Here is a 15,283-nt window from a genome sequence, read left to right on the forward strand (position 1 = left end):
CCTTTTTTTTAAAATAAGTTTATTTATTTATATATTTATTTTTGGCTGTGTTGGGTCTTTGTTGCTGTGCACGGGCTTTCTCTAGTTGCGGCGAGCAGGGGCTACTCTTCGTTGCAGTGCACAGGCTTCTTGTTGCGGAGCACAGGCTCTAGGTGCGTGGGTGTCAGTAGTTGTGGTGCGCGGGCTCAGTAGTTGTGGCTCACGGGCTCTAGAGCGCAGGCTCAGTAGTTGTGGCGCATGGGCTTAGTTGTTCCGCGGCATGTGGGATCTTTCCAGACCAGGGATCGAACCCATGTCCCCTGCATTGGCAGGTGGATTCTTAATCACTGTACCACCAGGGAAGTCCCCAACTACCTTATCAGTCAAGATTTTTAGTTTACAGTCTTAAGGTTTTTGTCCAGGAATTTTCCTTATCAGAACTTTGGTTTAATATTACTATGTAATATAGAGTAGTCCAAAGAATAACCAATATAAGATGATCAGTAATAACAAAAAAGGAATAATCAAGTTACTCTTGATTCCTGGTTCAGAATTTACAAAGATGCTGTTGAAAGAAGTATGTGAAAAAGATATTATGTAAAAAAATTTTTTCGTATTTTGTTGTCTTTATTTATACTTCTTGGATTTTTCCAGTATAGATTTCTGTTTTGAGGCAGAAGGAGAAAATAAGACAGAAAGGGATGCTCAGGACGTGAATTGTCAAGGAGAAAGAATGGGTAGGGAAAGTATTAGAACTGACCTTAGGGAGGCAAACATTTTCAAGTCATTTAGTCTTGGATGAACTGAGGGCTAAGGAAGTCCTTAGGCAGAGCTGAGTGTAATGGTGCTGGTGTAAGGGAACCTCATCCCCACGTAACCTAAGAAAACATTCTTGCAGTTCCTCAAAAAGTTAAACACAGCGTTATCATATGACCCAGCAATTCTACTCCCAGGTATATACCCAAGAGGAATGAAAACATATGTCCATGGCAGTGTTATAATAGGCCAAAAGTGGAAATATCCTAGATGTCCATTAACTGATGAATGGATGAATAAAATGTGGCATATCCATGCAGTGGAATATTATCTGTCAATAAAAAGGAATGAAGTAGAGATATGCTGTACCATGGAGGAAACTTGAAATCATTATGCTAAATGAAAGAAGCCAGGTCACAGGAGACCATATATTTTATGATTCCATTAAAATGAAATGGCCAAAATAGGCAAGCCTATCGACTGAAAGTAGATTAGTGATTGTCTAGAGTTGAGGGGGTTTGGAGGAGTGGGGAGTGATTATTAACAGGTAGGGCTTTTTTTTTGGTGTGATAAAAATGTCCTAATATTGATTGTGATGATGTTGCATTCAACTCTGTGAATATAATGAAAACCATTGACTGGTATATTTTAAATGGGTGATTGTATGGTATGTGAATTATATTGCAGTAAAGCTATTTTTAAAAAGGTTAAGCATATTTATATTACAAAAAATTAGTTTTTACAGAACTAAGTAGAAAAAAAATGAGTGAAAACATGTTCTGATTGGTGGTGATAGTTTATTTAAACGTACATTTATTTACTTTAAATAAAAAGAGCTATAACTGATATATAACATTGTATTAGTTTCAGGTGTACAACATAATGATTCGATATTGGTATATATTGCAAAATGATCGCCATAATATTTAATATTTATTTACTTTTTTTTTTTTTTGGAAACATTAACATTTTGTAACTTAGAAAGCCATGTTTCCGTTGAGGCTAGAGTGCGTATTCCAGGGAAAAAAACACACTATATGTTGTGGAAGGAAAATCCACATCCTTTTATTAAACTTGACATTGTCTTTATTATTTTATGTTCCTAATTGAGGGTATGGCAGATGTATTTAGTTAGGTTAAGAATTTCCTGTAGAAATGTAGCCTCTCTACGCCCACACAGAAGGCGTATATCTGCTGGGTGAGGTTTGTGGGATTCTAGCTCCAGCAATCCCAAAGTGGCATTCTGTGGAGGAGAGTACTTATAAAAGCCAGGAAGGAAAAATGTTTAATGTGTGTAAAGAGTGGTGGTTTAGGGGAGAAGACCTTGTTACAACTGGGAAACAGTATTTTACTGCAAACACCAGGATTCTTAGTTTTATCTGATGTTGGACTTAACCTTTCTTTCTTACTAGCTTTCAAAACGATTACAAGAAAAAGGTTGGAAAGTGGGAGACCTCCTGCAGGCTGTGCTTAAATACTGTGAGGCGATGGAGAAGACGTCCAGCGAGGAGAGATCCGAGTCCCTGTTTGATTGGCTCTTGGAAAATTCATAGAACAAACTCCAAACCAGTATATTTTATTATTTGTTTTGAGAGAGGAAGGAACAGATTAAGATGCATAGGGTAAAATTTGAATAGTGAATATTAACATTTAAAGTGAATTGGGAGGAAGGTAAATATAGCTTTTTAAGTGTGTTGTGTCATCACATGGTATATATAGTTCAAACTTTTGTAATCTCTCAAATATTATCTTTGTTTATTCTTCTATACACATGTGTAGTGTGTTAAGACCCTAAGAACATGTATTTGAAGGCTTTCAGGGACATTGACTGACAGCATTCTTTTTGCGTCCAAATAGTGCTGCTAGAAATTGCACTGAGGTGGCTGAGGGTGGGTGACAGGGATAGGGAGTTATATTTTGCTCCTTTGCAAGCAAATGGTATCCTATTAATAACAAATCTCACATCAAAAAATAGCATCGAGGCTAATTTTTTTTCTGACATCTTTTGTCCTATTTTTAAGGGTCAATTTTATTTTCATAGTTCAGCTATTGGTAGCTTTTTGAATCCCCCAAGTTATTTAATTTCTTAGAAACATGAGTAGTTTAGGTTTCTATAAATATCGTAAGTGGTAGTTTCCCTAGCCTTTCATCAAATGACATTATTTGCTAATGTTACCAATTGTTCTGCCATGAAAGCAAGTGTGTGTGTGTGTGTGTGTGTGTGTGTGTGTGTGTCTGGAAAGGAGAACTTTACCTTGCTAGTGGTTGGTGCCCTCTTTTATTTTACTCTTTTCTTGTTAGAAACCCACTGTTAACATTAAAAAGGTGCTTTAAAATAAAATGTCTATAAAGATTGTGCAGTAAGAATTTTTATTTCTTTTTCACTCTTTTGTGTCCCCAACTTATCCTATAAATGAAAATAAAGGTGCAAAACATGTTGAAATTTTAAAACTTAATGTTAATTTGGAAATGCATTTAGAGAAGCCCAATAATTATTTTCACTGTTGGGATTTTGGAAAAAAAAACACCCCACTTTAGCAAAGATAAGCTTTTTCTAGAAAAAAATGGGACCCTCCCCTGAATCCCTTCCCCAGTAAAGTGTACCTGCACTGTTTTGTAAAGTCCTCTGATATGGTCTTTCTGGGCTCTGCATTTTCTACTACTTGTCTTTAGTAACTGCGAGTTGACTTGAGTAGAGGACCAGGATTGTGTTTTGTATGTGAGGGTATGTGTGTGTGAATTTTTGGTTCTTCCATTAGCAGATTTTGTAACCCTAGAGTAAATCATTTTTTGTTGGAGGCTTTGGTTTTGCTCTGTTACATTTTCTTTTTTCTTGAGCACTGACTGTTCTGGAAGCTGCACAAAGTATAGAAGACATAGCACCCACCAGGGGACAAGGAATAAGGGCCCTTACCTTAATTTGAATTATAATTACAGTAGAGAAATTATTTTATCGCTTTTTAAGAAAAATACCAAAATCTATTTAAATATTTCAAGGTTACACTGTGTAGGCTTTGGTTTTTCTCAATTTAAGATAAAGAAATAGAGCAGGCCTTAAAAATAAATTTTCCTGAAGTTTCTTCAGGTATTTTTTTAAGGTGGAGAAATGCAGGAAATGTATATAACCAGAATTGATTCTGTCTTTAGCTTCTCAGAACTTGATATGCAGCAGCACTGGACTGGGTTTTTTAATGTTAGGAACCAGGTTGTTATAACATAGATTGATTGATTATTAAGCTTAGATTGAATTTTTACAAGTGTATAACTATCAAGTTGTGTTTGTTGACTTCGATGTATGTACGGGTTTTATTAACAGCAAAACTGAGTTCTGAATTTCTTTTAAGCTAAAGTGACAATGTATTAGTTCTGTAAAACTTTCTGTACTTGAAAATGTTTGTTTATTTCTCTTACGGTAAGATTTTCCTCATATCTTTGTTTTCTTTGCATTATCTGGAGCTGTGATGGATTCAGAATTCCCTTATTCAGCCACTGCGGACTGACAGACCAATCCTTAGACACTAGCATGCATAGTGCTAATCACAGTGGAACTCCACACTTCTATCAGTTCAGTGCAGGGGTGTAGAGAAAAATATTAAGTGTTGGCAGATGTGAAAAGAAACGGGAGTTAAGCTTCCGTATATAGAGAGAAAACATTGGAGTTTATAACAGTATCTTTTAATCAAGAACAGTATAAACTTACTTTGTTTAAAGGCACTTTGTGATTTTTCCAAAGACGTTGTAGATCTATTTGGTTGTTCAGCCTTCAGAACAGATCTGTTTGTTGAGGACGACTCTGTCTTATTTTGTTAAAAATATACTTGGCATAAGTAGATTTATTATGACAGTGTAATACTGCCATTCTGCACACGTTGGCCCTTATGAAGTATGATATTTTATTCAGAATTGTTAAAGTTGTGTTGTGCTTTGGGTTGAATTCTCTGTTGTATCAGTTTCAGAAACATCGAAGGATCTGTGGAAAGAAAGTGAAGGAGGCCTCTGACGGGGTTTTTAGAACATTGTTTCAGACTGAAATGGGGCACTTCTTTCATATTCTTCTTTTCCCAAGCCAAGATTAAATTACATTTATATTTTGGGTATTATTAATTTTGATTTTGAAAGTATTTCCTGATTTATACAAAAGGAATGACACGGAAGAAAATTACAGTATCTATTGGATGGTGTGACACAATTTAATGGAGTAATAAAATCTTTGAGAATATTCACTCAGTGAATATATGTGATAACATCTTCATATTTTGAAAAATGTTCCACTTACCCTTTCAGATATTTGATGTGAATTAATTCAATTCATAATACTTTCGTTTTGCTTAAATAAAGGTTTTATTTTGCAGGTAGGAGACGTTAATTACTTAATTAAATGCACCAGGTATAAAGTGGAAGATAGTTTACCCACGTGACTTTGATATCATGCACGTTCCCCAAATGCAAAATTTAACCTTGACTCATCATCAGAGTCTAGACGCAGATGTCTTCTTAGTTAATTATTTAGCAAATATTATTCTTCCACAATTAAAATGATCAATTTCCCATCAATCTATTGCTTTAAATTTTGATTTTTCAGGGGAAACTTTCCACAGAATTTTTAAAGAGTAATGCATCCATATTCAGGGTGTAGGGAAAATACTTTCCACTTAAAACCCTGGCCACCTGTCACCAGCACATGAGAATTAGAGCTTCCGTGGGAATTATGAAATTGTACTAAAATGAAATGCATTTTTTCTCATTTTTATTAGAAGACCCTGCACACACTTACTCACTCACTGTATTCCTGTTCTGAAGATGCAGATACAGTGTTGGTCACTCTTGTCACTTTATTTATTTATTTATTTGTTTTAACCGTCCATGTACATTCCTTTCACATGGGTAGAAGTATAGTTCTAGAAGTTCATTGTTTTGTTTTTGTTGAAATGTTTGAATACTATTTAATATCAGGTTTTAATATTTCTGGATTTACTACCTTTGGTTACTTGTGCAGTGTTAAAAGTAATTCACATTTTTGTTTAATATACCAGATATAGAGCAAAAGCAGCTTTGAGTAATTGTAGCTGTTTGTGCTGAATTACTACATTAAGATCTTGCATAACAGTAACTTTTTTTTTTTTTTGCTTTTCAGTAATTTAATATGTTCATTTACCAAAATACGAACTAAAATTTTGTTTTAGCAGTGGCTCAAAATAAACATTTCAGAAATTACTTTTGTAATAATGTGCAATTAATTGTTCTTTTATCTTTTTCCAGTTGTTTAAGTATGTGATCTTTCTCTCCCAACTAAGAATTCCCCAATAAACTTAAGAAATGCCTGGCCTTGGTTATCAATCTGTAGTATCTTGTTAGCATACTCAGTATTGAACAAAAAAACAAAGGCATCGAAGTGAAATTGCTGTGATAGAAGGCACACTGAACAACCTCAGTGCTTCTAACATGGTTTTCAAGAAGAACGGAAGCTAGGAATATTTTTAATAGGACAGTGAATCCTAAGTTCTTATTCAGGTGCCTCTGAATGCTGACAGAATGACTTGAAAGGCTATTTGCCCAATTTGTTTGTGGATTTTAGTGCAAAGTATCGATGGAATATTGTGATTGCCTTGAATATGAGCGTGTTAGGAAACTCTTCTGGCCTGGATTGAGCACGTCTTCCATAGGATATAGAGATCAGACCTTTGTCCTGCTGTATAGCATCAGGCACTTGAAAGTTATTAGGTGCCAGTTGTTTATTACTAATGGAATTTGACTTCGTTTTAAGTATTTTAAGCCTAGAAATTAGAGAATGATTTTCTAGCTTTTCATGAATGTTTCAGAATGCTAGGAAATAATGATAGCATATAATGGCTTGGGTGCGAGTGCCTCCCAGTCACCAAGAAAACAATTAAAAAAACGCTTTGCAACAGTAAGCAAGATTCCTTAGACTGCAATTCCAAAAAGGAAAAAAATTTCAAAAGGAATGGGGAGTTGTGACAAATGACATTTAAACAACTTTGCACATTGCAAATTGGGATAATTTGTGACCTGTGTTTTAGCTGGGATAGAGAGGGGGGTGAGGGACAGGGCTTGAAGAATTACCTCACATTTTTTAAAGTATGAAAGATGGAAGAAGTCACTCTTGGTGCTACTATGCAAGAAGTAAAAACTGAGCCTTTTGCAGCATCATTTACAGCAGGAACAATAAAGAGTGCAGGAAGGCTACTCCTTGGGAGTCGTGGTTGCATTTTTTTCTCCATCCTTTGTAGTTTTGTAATCACCTCACTCTCATTTTACTTTTGTGCTCTGGGGCAAGGAGGATAATATTATAGATGAATATTATCTATAGATAAAAAGAGACATTTTCAGGAGAGGATTGGCGCCTCCAATTTGACTTTTTAGGTCTTCCCTCCCGCCCTTCTTTTAAACAGACACCTAGATTTCTTAGTTTAGAGCAAGAGATTAAAACTGAACTCTTGTGTGCTGAATTCTGCCCACTGATATGCTTATGCTTTGGTCCAACGTGAGATCTGATTTTTCAAATAGTTGCCAAAACTTAGAAGTAAGGAGATTTCACATTTAAATAGGTTTTGTATTTCAACTTTGCTTGAAACACTGGATGCCCTGGAGTACTGATTGGAATTGGACTCCTGTGTGGCAGCGGTTTGCCAGGAGCTGAATAATGATTGCTCCTTTAGTCCAGTCCTTCTGTTTCTTTTTGCCTCTGGCCTGACATGCTCCACTTGGCTCATTTGTGTTGCCCGCTGGGGTCCTATAGGTGGCTGAGATGCAAACTGACTTAAAGCAGGTGAGATACTTGATGTGCTTAGAAAATCTGAATGATACTCCTGGAACTCTTGCCTCCTCTAGGATTGCGCAAAGAGGGGAAGGAAAGTCTAGAAATTATAGACTTGGTGAGTTTATTGCTCTGAGCAGAAAACAAATCATAATTGTTAAAAGCATAGATTTTTAAGTATGTAGAGAAGAAAGCAGGGAGAGCCAGCCTAGGTTTACCAAGAGCAGATTCTATCAGATTTACTTTTCCTTTTTCAATAGAACGGGCATGTTCAAATACCAGAGACATAGTAGCTAAATATTTTAATGAGGCATTTTATATGGAGAAAGGAATGACTAATTGTGGCTTCCTAACTCTTTGAGAATGTAGAACAATAGTTTAACAGTCTGCTCGACAGTTATGCTAGAAGCTAAAAGAGAATAACTTCAAAATGCTGGTTAAAAAAAGTCAAATCTAGAAATTCGTATCCTTCTAAACTACTTTTCAAGAGTAAACATAAAATTAAGGTAATTTCTAATAGACTGAAAGAATTTACACTTAACCTGTGCTGAGAAGAAAAACAACTGGAGTGGATACCACTTTTCCTAAGAAGGAAATTGAGCTCTGAAGAAACAGGGAAGAAGCAATGTTTAAAAAAATAATTAAAATAGAAAATGAAAGAAGAAGCAACCACCCAAATGCAATACTTGTTCACATAATAATCCTGTTTCCTATTTATGGCAAGCACTTCATGTCATTGAATCCAGACTTCATCTTGTCATTATTATTCCTATTTTTCCTGTGAGAAAACTCAGGGTCAGAGAGGTGAAGTTTTTTACACAGCAGGCATAGTTGTAACGCCCGGGTCTGCCAGGCCCCAAAGCCCAAGTTCTGCTCATTACACTACACTGTGTCACCATAATTAAAAACCAAAATATGAAAAGATGACAACTAAAATCACCTGTAATAACGTAGAGACAACAACTATTTACATGTTGGTGTGCTTCCAGTTTTTTTCCTCCCATACATATATTTTTCATGTTGGGAATTTCCCTTATTTCATAAATATTTGTCAAAAACATTTTTCAAAACTCCACACTCACCTTTGGACTTTTCAAGTTTGTTAGTCAATGAATCTCGCCCCTCTCTTAGCTGGAAATATCTTGACCAGAGCTCTTTGGTCTGACTGATACACAGTTGTATTTTCTTTGCATTCCAACTACTTGGTGTTTTGAGCTCAAGTTGGTTCAGCTGTCAATCTTTACAATATAAGTATTTTAAGTAGATCTTGGAGAAGGACAGTATGTAAAAAGGATCTCCGATTGGCTTTAAGAAACCAGGCAAAGGTATTTATCTCAGCTTGACTCTTTTTCTTCTTTCCTTGTCTTCAATCTTATTCTGCCCAGCAGAGCTGACAGCAGTAGAGGCTATTTCATTCATGGTGTCCGTGTTCCTCAGACATGGTGAGAAGAAAATGTTGCAAAAAGAACAAATGTCCTTTCCAAACTCTAGGTTTCCTTTTTCAATTGTCTGGTGGCTTTCTCATTGCCCTCTTGTCATTTCTGATTCAGCATATCTAAAGTGGAGTTCATCCTGCCCCAGCAAAGATACACTTTCTCCTACATACTTTACCAAACATTGATCTGGCCATCCAGGTTGAACACCCTTGAGTAATCTCTCAATTATTTTTGAACTCTTCCTCTCCACCCTGCCTCCCCACTGCAAGAGGAAGGAGAGATGGTAGGTCTCGGGGGAAGCAAGTAGTCCTCCATTCAAGGGAGTGGGGAAAGAAAGTGAAATGTTAAAAGATGTTCAGGAAAGTTTGCAATTGGTGGGAAGTAACCCCACACTCCGTAGGTGTAAGAGACATTCCGTAAAGATCTACCTTGCACCTCAGTGATTTTGAATCAAGTATGTGTGGTTATAATCATTAATACAATTATTTACATGATACAATATACTGAGTCCGGCAAAAGGAAGATACTCATTAACATCAGGTGATAGGAGTCACCAAGACATGAGCCACATTTCACGATTCAATTGTCTCTAAGGTAAGTTAAAGAAAAGCACAATAAATCAGCTTGTTTACTGACTGCAATTTTTGCCAGTATGGTAGATGACCAACCCTTCCATTAAGAAATTTTTAAATTTCCTAAATGCATTGATAGGCTGGCATGAAGGCAGAAACCTAATGAAGATAGAAATGCAGAGTTGTAAGCAGACCCTGAAGTCAACTTTGGCTTTGAAGGCATTTGCTGAACCCAGTAAACTTGAGTGTGTGTGTGTGTGTGTGTGTGTGTGTGTGTGTGTGTGTGTGTGTGTAGCATTCGCATATCTATCTATATTGCATTTACATGTATCTATATTATCTGTCATCTATCTATCTGCCTCTCATCTATCATCTGTTGAGAAAGATTTATTTTAAAGAATTGGCTCACATGACTGTGAAGGCTCGCAAGTCCAAAATCTGCAGGGCAGGCAGCAGGCTGTAGACCCAGGGATGAGCTGATATTGTGGCTCTAGTCTTCTGGAAGAATTCCCTCTTTTTGGGGGGACTTCAGTCTGCTTTCTCTTAAGACCTTCAACTGATTGGATGAGACCCACCCACATTATGGAGTGCCATCGGCTTTACTCAAAGTCTATTTATTTATTTATTTAGTTTTAAAAATTTATTTTATTTATTTTTATTTTTGGCTGTGTTGGGTGTTCGTTGCTGCGCCTGGGCTTTCTCTAGTTGTGGCGAGCGGAGGCTACTCTTCGTTGCGGTGTGCGGGCCTCTCATTGAGGTGGCTTCTCTTGTTGCGGAGCACGGACTCTAAGCATTCGGGCTTCAGTAGTTGCGGCACGCGGGCTCAGTAGCTGTGGCACGCGGGTTAAGTTGCTCCACAGCATGTGGGATCTTCCTGGACCAGGGCTCGAACCCGTGTCCCCTGCATTGGCAGGCGGATTCTTAACCGCTGTGCCACCAGGGAAGCCCCCAGTCTGTTGATTTAAATGTTAATTTCATCTAAAAAATTCCTTTTCAGGTAAAATACCTTTACTCCGGACATGTTTGAGCAAATATCTGGTACTGTGGCCTAGCCAAGTTGATGCATAAGGTTAACCATCACAGTGAGCTTTTGGCCCTGGCCAAAGTGCAGACTATGCCCAAAATATAAAAGTGAACTTGGGGTCATGGGGCAAACAACTCTCCCACCATGAGGATTGGAAAAAAACTTTTCTGTCTAAAACTTTGGTAGTGACTCGAGGAAAAGTCTTCCCTGAGAATGATAAGCTAATTCTCATGTGAGCTTTTGCAGTCTAAATTCACCCTACCTGGGTGGTCTGAAAAGCCTCAAGCTGAGAATTCAGTTTAATATTTTTCTGTAAATGTCCTGAAGCATCTGTCAGAGGCAAATAAATCCTCTTGAATAGCCCATGTTCATCCTAGGCTTCAATTATTCCCAAAGATAAAGTTCTAAGAAAAATGAGAAGCTTACTTAAAAAAATTACAAGACCATGAACATGATTCAACAGAAATGACAGCGTGGAAACCAGCTGAAAAACTTCATATGTTGGTATTGTCAGACACAGATTATAAAGTAGCTGTATTAGTTTGTTTGTTTTTTTTAAGACAAAGGGGAGCTTACAGGTGAACAGAGAACCTCTTCACATCCAGTGGGATGGCTAAAATAATAAAAGATGGATAATAACAAGTGTTGGCAAGGACGTGATTCCCACATTGCTGGTGGGAATTTAAAATGATGCAGTCAGTTTGAAAACTGACAGTTCCACAAAAAGTAAAACGGTTATCATATGATTCAACGATTCCACTCCTAAGGAGATACTCAAGAGAAATGAAAATATAGGTCTCCACAAAAGCTTGCACATGAATGCTTATAGAATTATTCATAACAGTCCCAAAGCAGAAATAACTCAAGTGTCAGTCAACTGATGAAGAGATAAACAAAATGTGGTTTATCCATTCAATGGGATATTATTCAACCATTAAAAGGAATGAAGTAGTGATACACGTTACAACATGGATGAACCTTGAAAACACTGTGCTAAGTGTAAGAAGGCAGATACAAGAGGTCATATATGTATGACACAATTTATATATAATGTACAGAATAAGCAAATCCATAGTGACAGAAAGTAGGTTAGTGGTTTCCAGGGACTGGGGAAACAAGGGAACAATGTGTGACTGTTAATGGGTACAGGGTTTCTTTTGGGGTGATGAAAATGTTCTGGAATTATATCGAGGTAGTAGTTGCACAACTCTGGATAAACCAAAGACCACTGAATTTTATATTTTAAAAGGATGAATCTTGTGTGCTGAAAATTATATCTCAGGAAATCTAATAAAAAATGAGCAGACAAGAAAATATTTTTAAAAAACAGGTAGGAACTTCTAAAAATGAAAACAAAAGTAATTGAGCTGAAACACCTCAATGATCGAGTTTAAGAGTCATAGCTAAGAGAGAATTCTTGAAGTGAAAAAATGATCTGGAATGCAGTGTAGAAAGGCACAGATGTGATATATGAGAGAAAAGTTAAGTGACGTTGAGGGAAAGGAGAACTAACAGAAGGAGAAGAGGGAGGGAACGAGCAGGATCAATATCTGAAAAGATAATTGTTGGAAATTTTCCAGAAATGATGGAAGAACCACTCACAGTTTCAGAAAAACCTAACAACCCTCAAGTAAAAATAACATACCTAATAAATTTTCTAGGAAAAGCTATACACGTATTCATCTACTTTTCCGAATTATTCAATAAGCAAGCTAAAATAAATTTCCAGGATTATCAGTAAGAGAACATAAATAAATTATATATGTTTAAAACTAGTGGTGAAAAAGAAAACAGAAGCCAAGAAAGAATAAAAAAACAGTTGTGGCAAAAAAGCACAAAATAAGATGGTAGATCTAAGTCTTGCTTCTCTCATCCCTCACAGGTGTTCCTGAGACCACCCCACCCCCCAATAAACTTCCTTCACAGAAGCATCCTAGTTTGTTTCCAGGGCAACCTGATCTGTGAAATTAGTGCAACCACTTTAGAAAATGATTATTACCTAGTTAAGTTGGACTTGTGTGTGCCCTATGACACAACAATGTTAGATATAAACTCTAGAGAAAATCTTGCTTATGAAGACCAGGGGGTATGTACAATATTTATCAACAGTATAAACTGTGATATGTTCATTCAGTGGAATTTTATACAACGGTGAAGAAGGATGATAGTCACATGCTTCAACACAGATGCACTGTAAAAACATAGCAAAAGAAGCAAGACACAGAAAAAAAGAGTGAGTCCATCTACAGAAAGTTCAAAAACAGGCAAAACTGTATAGTTGACCCTCCATATTTGTGGGTTCTGTGTCCCCGGATTCAACCAACTGTAGATTGAAAATATTTTTTAAAAAATCCAAAAAGCTCCAAAAAGCAATCTTGAATTTGTCACGTGTCCACAACTATTTATATAACACTTACATTGTGTTTACAATAATTTACATAGTATTTACATTGTATTAGGTATTTTAAGTGATCTAGAGATGATTTAAAGTATACAGGAGGATGTGCATAGGTTAAATGCAAATACTATGCTATGTTATTTTATATAAGGGACTTGAGCATCTGTAGATTTTGTAGCTCCACAGGGGTTCTGGAATCAATCCCCTGTGATGACTGTATTATATTGTTATATGTACATACATGCATATATGTATAAATACATGCATCCATTTATAGTCAAATATGTGTATATGTGTATAAAAATATAAGGGAATAATTAATACATAATTCCGGATAGTGAATTACCTGTGGAGATGGGGGCCAGGGAGAGGATGCAGTAGAGCCTTCTAAGGTACCAGTAATGTTCTGTTTATGAGGGGTAGGTCCCTGGATGTTCAATTTATTGTTTTTCCTCAAATTATACACGTTCTTTATATAACACTCTAAAATTTCACACTGAAAAAAATTCATTCAAAACAGATTACTCAACAGAATTTGTTCAAGGGGGCTGTGGGGTGTATTAATTAGGTGTTTCCTGAAATGTTTCCAAAAACGACTTTGAAGAAAAATGATGTTTAAGCACAACTGAAGATTAAGGGAAAAACCAGTCAGAAAACTCTTCTGTGTCTCCTGAACTGTCCCCTGGAAATCATACACATTACCTAGGTTTTCTGCTTGTCAGCCTTTTAGAGTTGGGGTGGGTGAGGGTGAGGGAGGAGACAGCTATCCACGGAGAGTCAAAGAGAAGTTATTGCCATGGCCTGTCTTATCTCCATGTCTGTCTTGAATCTCCTGGTCTGTATTCCTACATCTGGACTCCCACCCCACCTCCTGACACAGCTAGGTTATCCCCTCCTACCCTGGTGTTTTAACCAGAAGTGCCTGTTGCCCAGCAAAGCGACTGGATCTGAGGGAGAGGATGGAGGGAGGTGGGGCAGGGGAGGGAAGGAGATGGAGGAAGAAGAGGCTTTAAGTCAGAGCCAGAGCCATTAGCAGGAGTAAATGCCAGGAGATGAAAGGACACCATTTAGCCAGGGAATGCTGAAGAAGGGCACAGCGGCAGCATGGCCAGTGTGGTCCTCAGCCAGGAGTGGGGAAATGCTGATCTCCTGGGAAGCTGCCTTGTGATTCAGTGTGAAGAAACAGGAACTGAGATGCTTGAGCTCTGGACTAAGGCGGTCATGTTGGCAGCTTGCTCTCGACCGTGGTACCCAGGCACGCCCCAGCCAGGCTGGACTGGTCATAGAGCTGCAGGGCTGGAGGCACAGCCCTTCGGCAGATATCCTGCAGCCTCTCCCACGGGGTTCACAGGTAACCAACCCTGGAGCATATAGCGTTTTATTACAACAAGAGGTAGTCTTTGGGAAGGGACCACAGAAGCCCAAACTACCGGTCCAGAAACATGGATGATACACTCTGCTCTCCTAAAGCTGCAATCTTACTTTGAGCCTCTAGGTGGTGCAGCAGCACAGTCTACCGCTTACAAAAAAACCTAAATAAAACTGCAAAATGCTTCCTGCGACACAGTTAGCCTGACTCCTTGAACCATATCTTAGTCTCTTGCAGGCATTCCTTGTTTCAAATAAGCTGGTTTTTAGGGTCTTTTCTTGCTGGTCTCTCCACTTCCATCCCCGCTCAGAATCTGGATCATTTCCTCAATTCTCTGGTCACTTCTGCTCAGGTTCACCCCTCAGTTTCAGGGACCTGTCATCAAGGGCACCCCCTGGAAGTACCAGGAAGACAAGAGGGGTAAGTGCAAGCGGCTCCTCATGCAGTCACATCCTGCTCGGGTGAGCAACCTGCAGACTGTCACCACCAGCATTCCTCGGGTGTTCAAGCCACCTTCTTCCTTCTTATTATACCCGTTCCCACCTGCCTCCCCTCCACATACATCCTCGGTCACACCTCAGGAGCTTTTCTGGAATTTTCTGTTAATATTTCACCATGTCCCTGCCATTTATAATTAGCTTTTATTCTAAGTGTACTCTAAATTTTACTCCAAATTCAGTCTCTGCTCAGTGTCACCTTATAAATATGGTTGTCCCTGACCTCGTGTGGGAAACAGCAACTACCTTCCAACACTCTTTATCCCCTTACGTTGCTTTATTTTCCTTCTTAGCCCCTTTTCCACCTGAGATAAGTATATATTTGTTATCTCTTCATTCCCTAGAGAGGAAGCTCCCTGAGAGCTGGGACTTGGTTGGTTTTGTTCTCTGTTGTGGCCTCAGCCCTAGAACAGTGTCTGGCGTGTGGTGGGCACTTGGCAAATGTTTTCTGAATGAATGGGTGGATGGGTGGATGGA

General features: G+C 38.0%; 1 protein-coding gene across 1 annotated transcript in view; it reads left to right on the forward strand.

Annotated features, from left to right (window-relative positions):
• The window catches only part of AKAP11 (A-kinase anchoring protein 11), a 52,685-nt gene extending 46,621 nt beyond the window's left edge, over nucleotides 1-6,064 (forward strand). The window contains 2 exon segments of the mRNA XM_082434982.1: nucleotides 2,148-2,285; nucleotides 2,289-6,064. Of these exon segments, the coding sequence (XP_082291108.1) occupies nucleotides 2,148-2,285; nucleotides 2,289-2,327 (177 nt within the window). The 3' untranslated portion in view covers nucleotides 2,328-6,064.
• Nucleotides 6,065-15,283: the final 9,219 nt, after the last annotated feature.

Source organism: Balaenoptera physalus, assembly GCF_965194825.1.
Source record: "Balaenoptera physalus genome assembly, chromosome: 18".
Taxonomy (NCBI): Eukaryota; Metazoa; Chordata; class Mammalia; order Artiodactyla; family Balaenopteridae; genus Balaenoptera; species Balaenoptera physalus.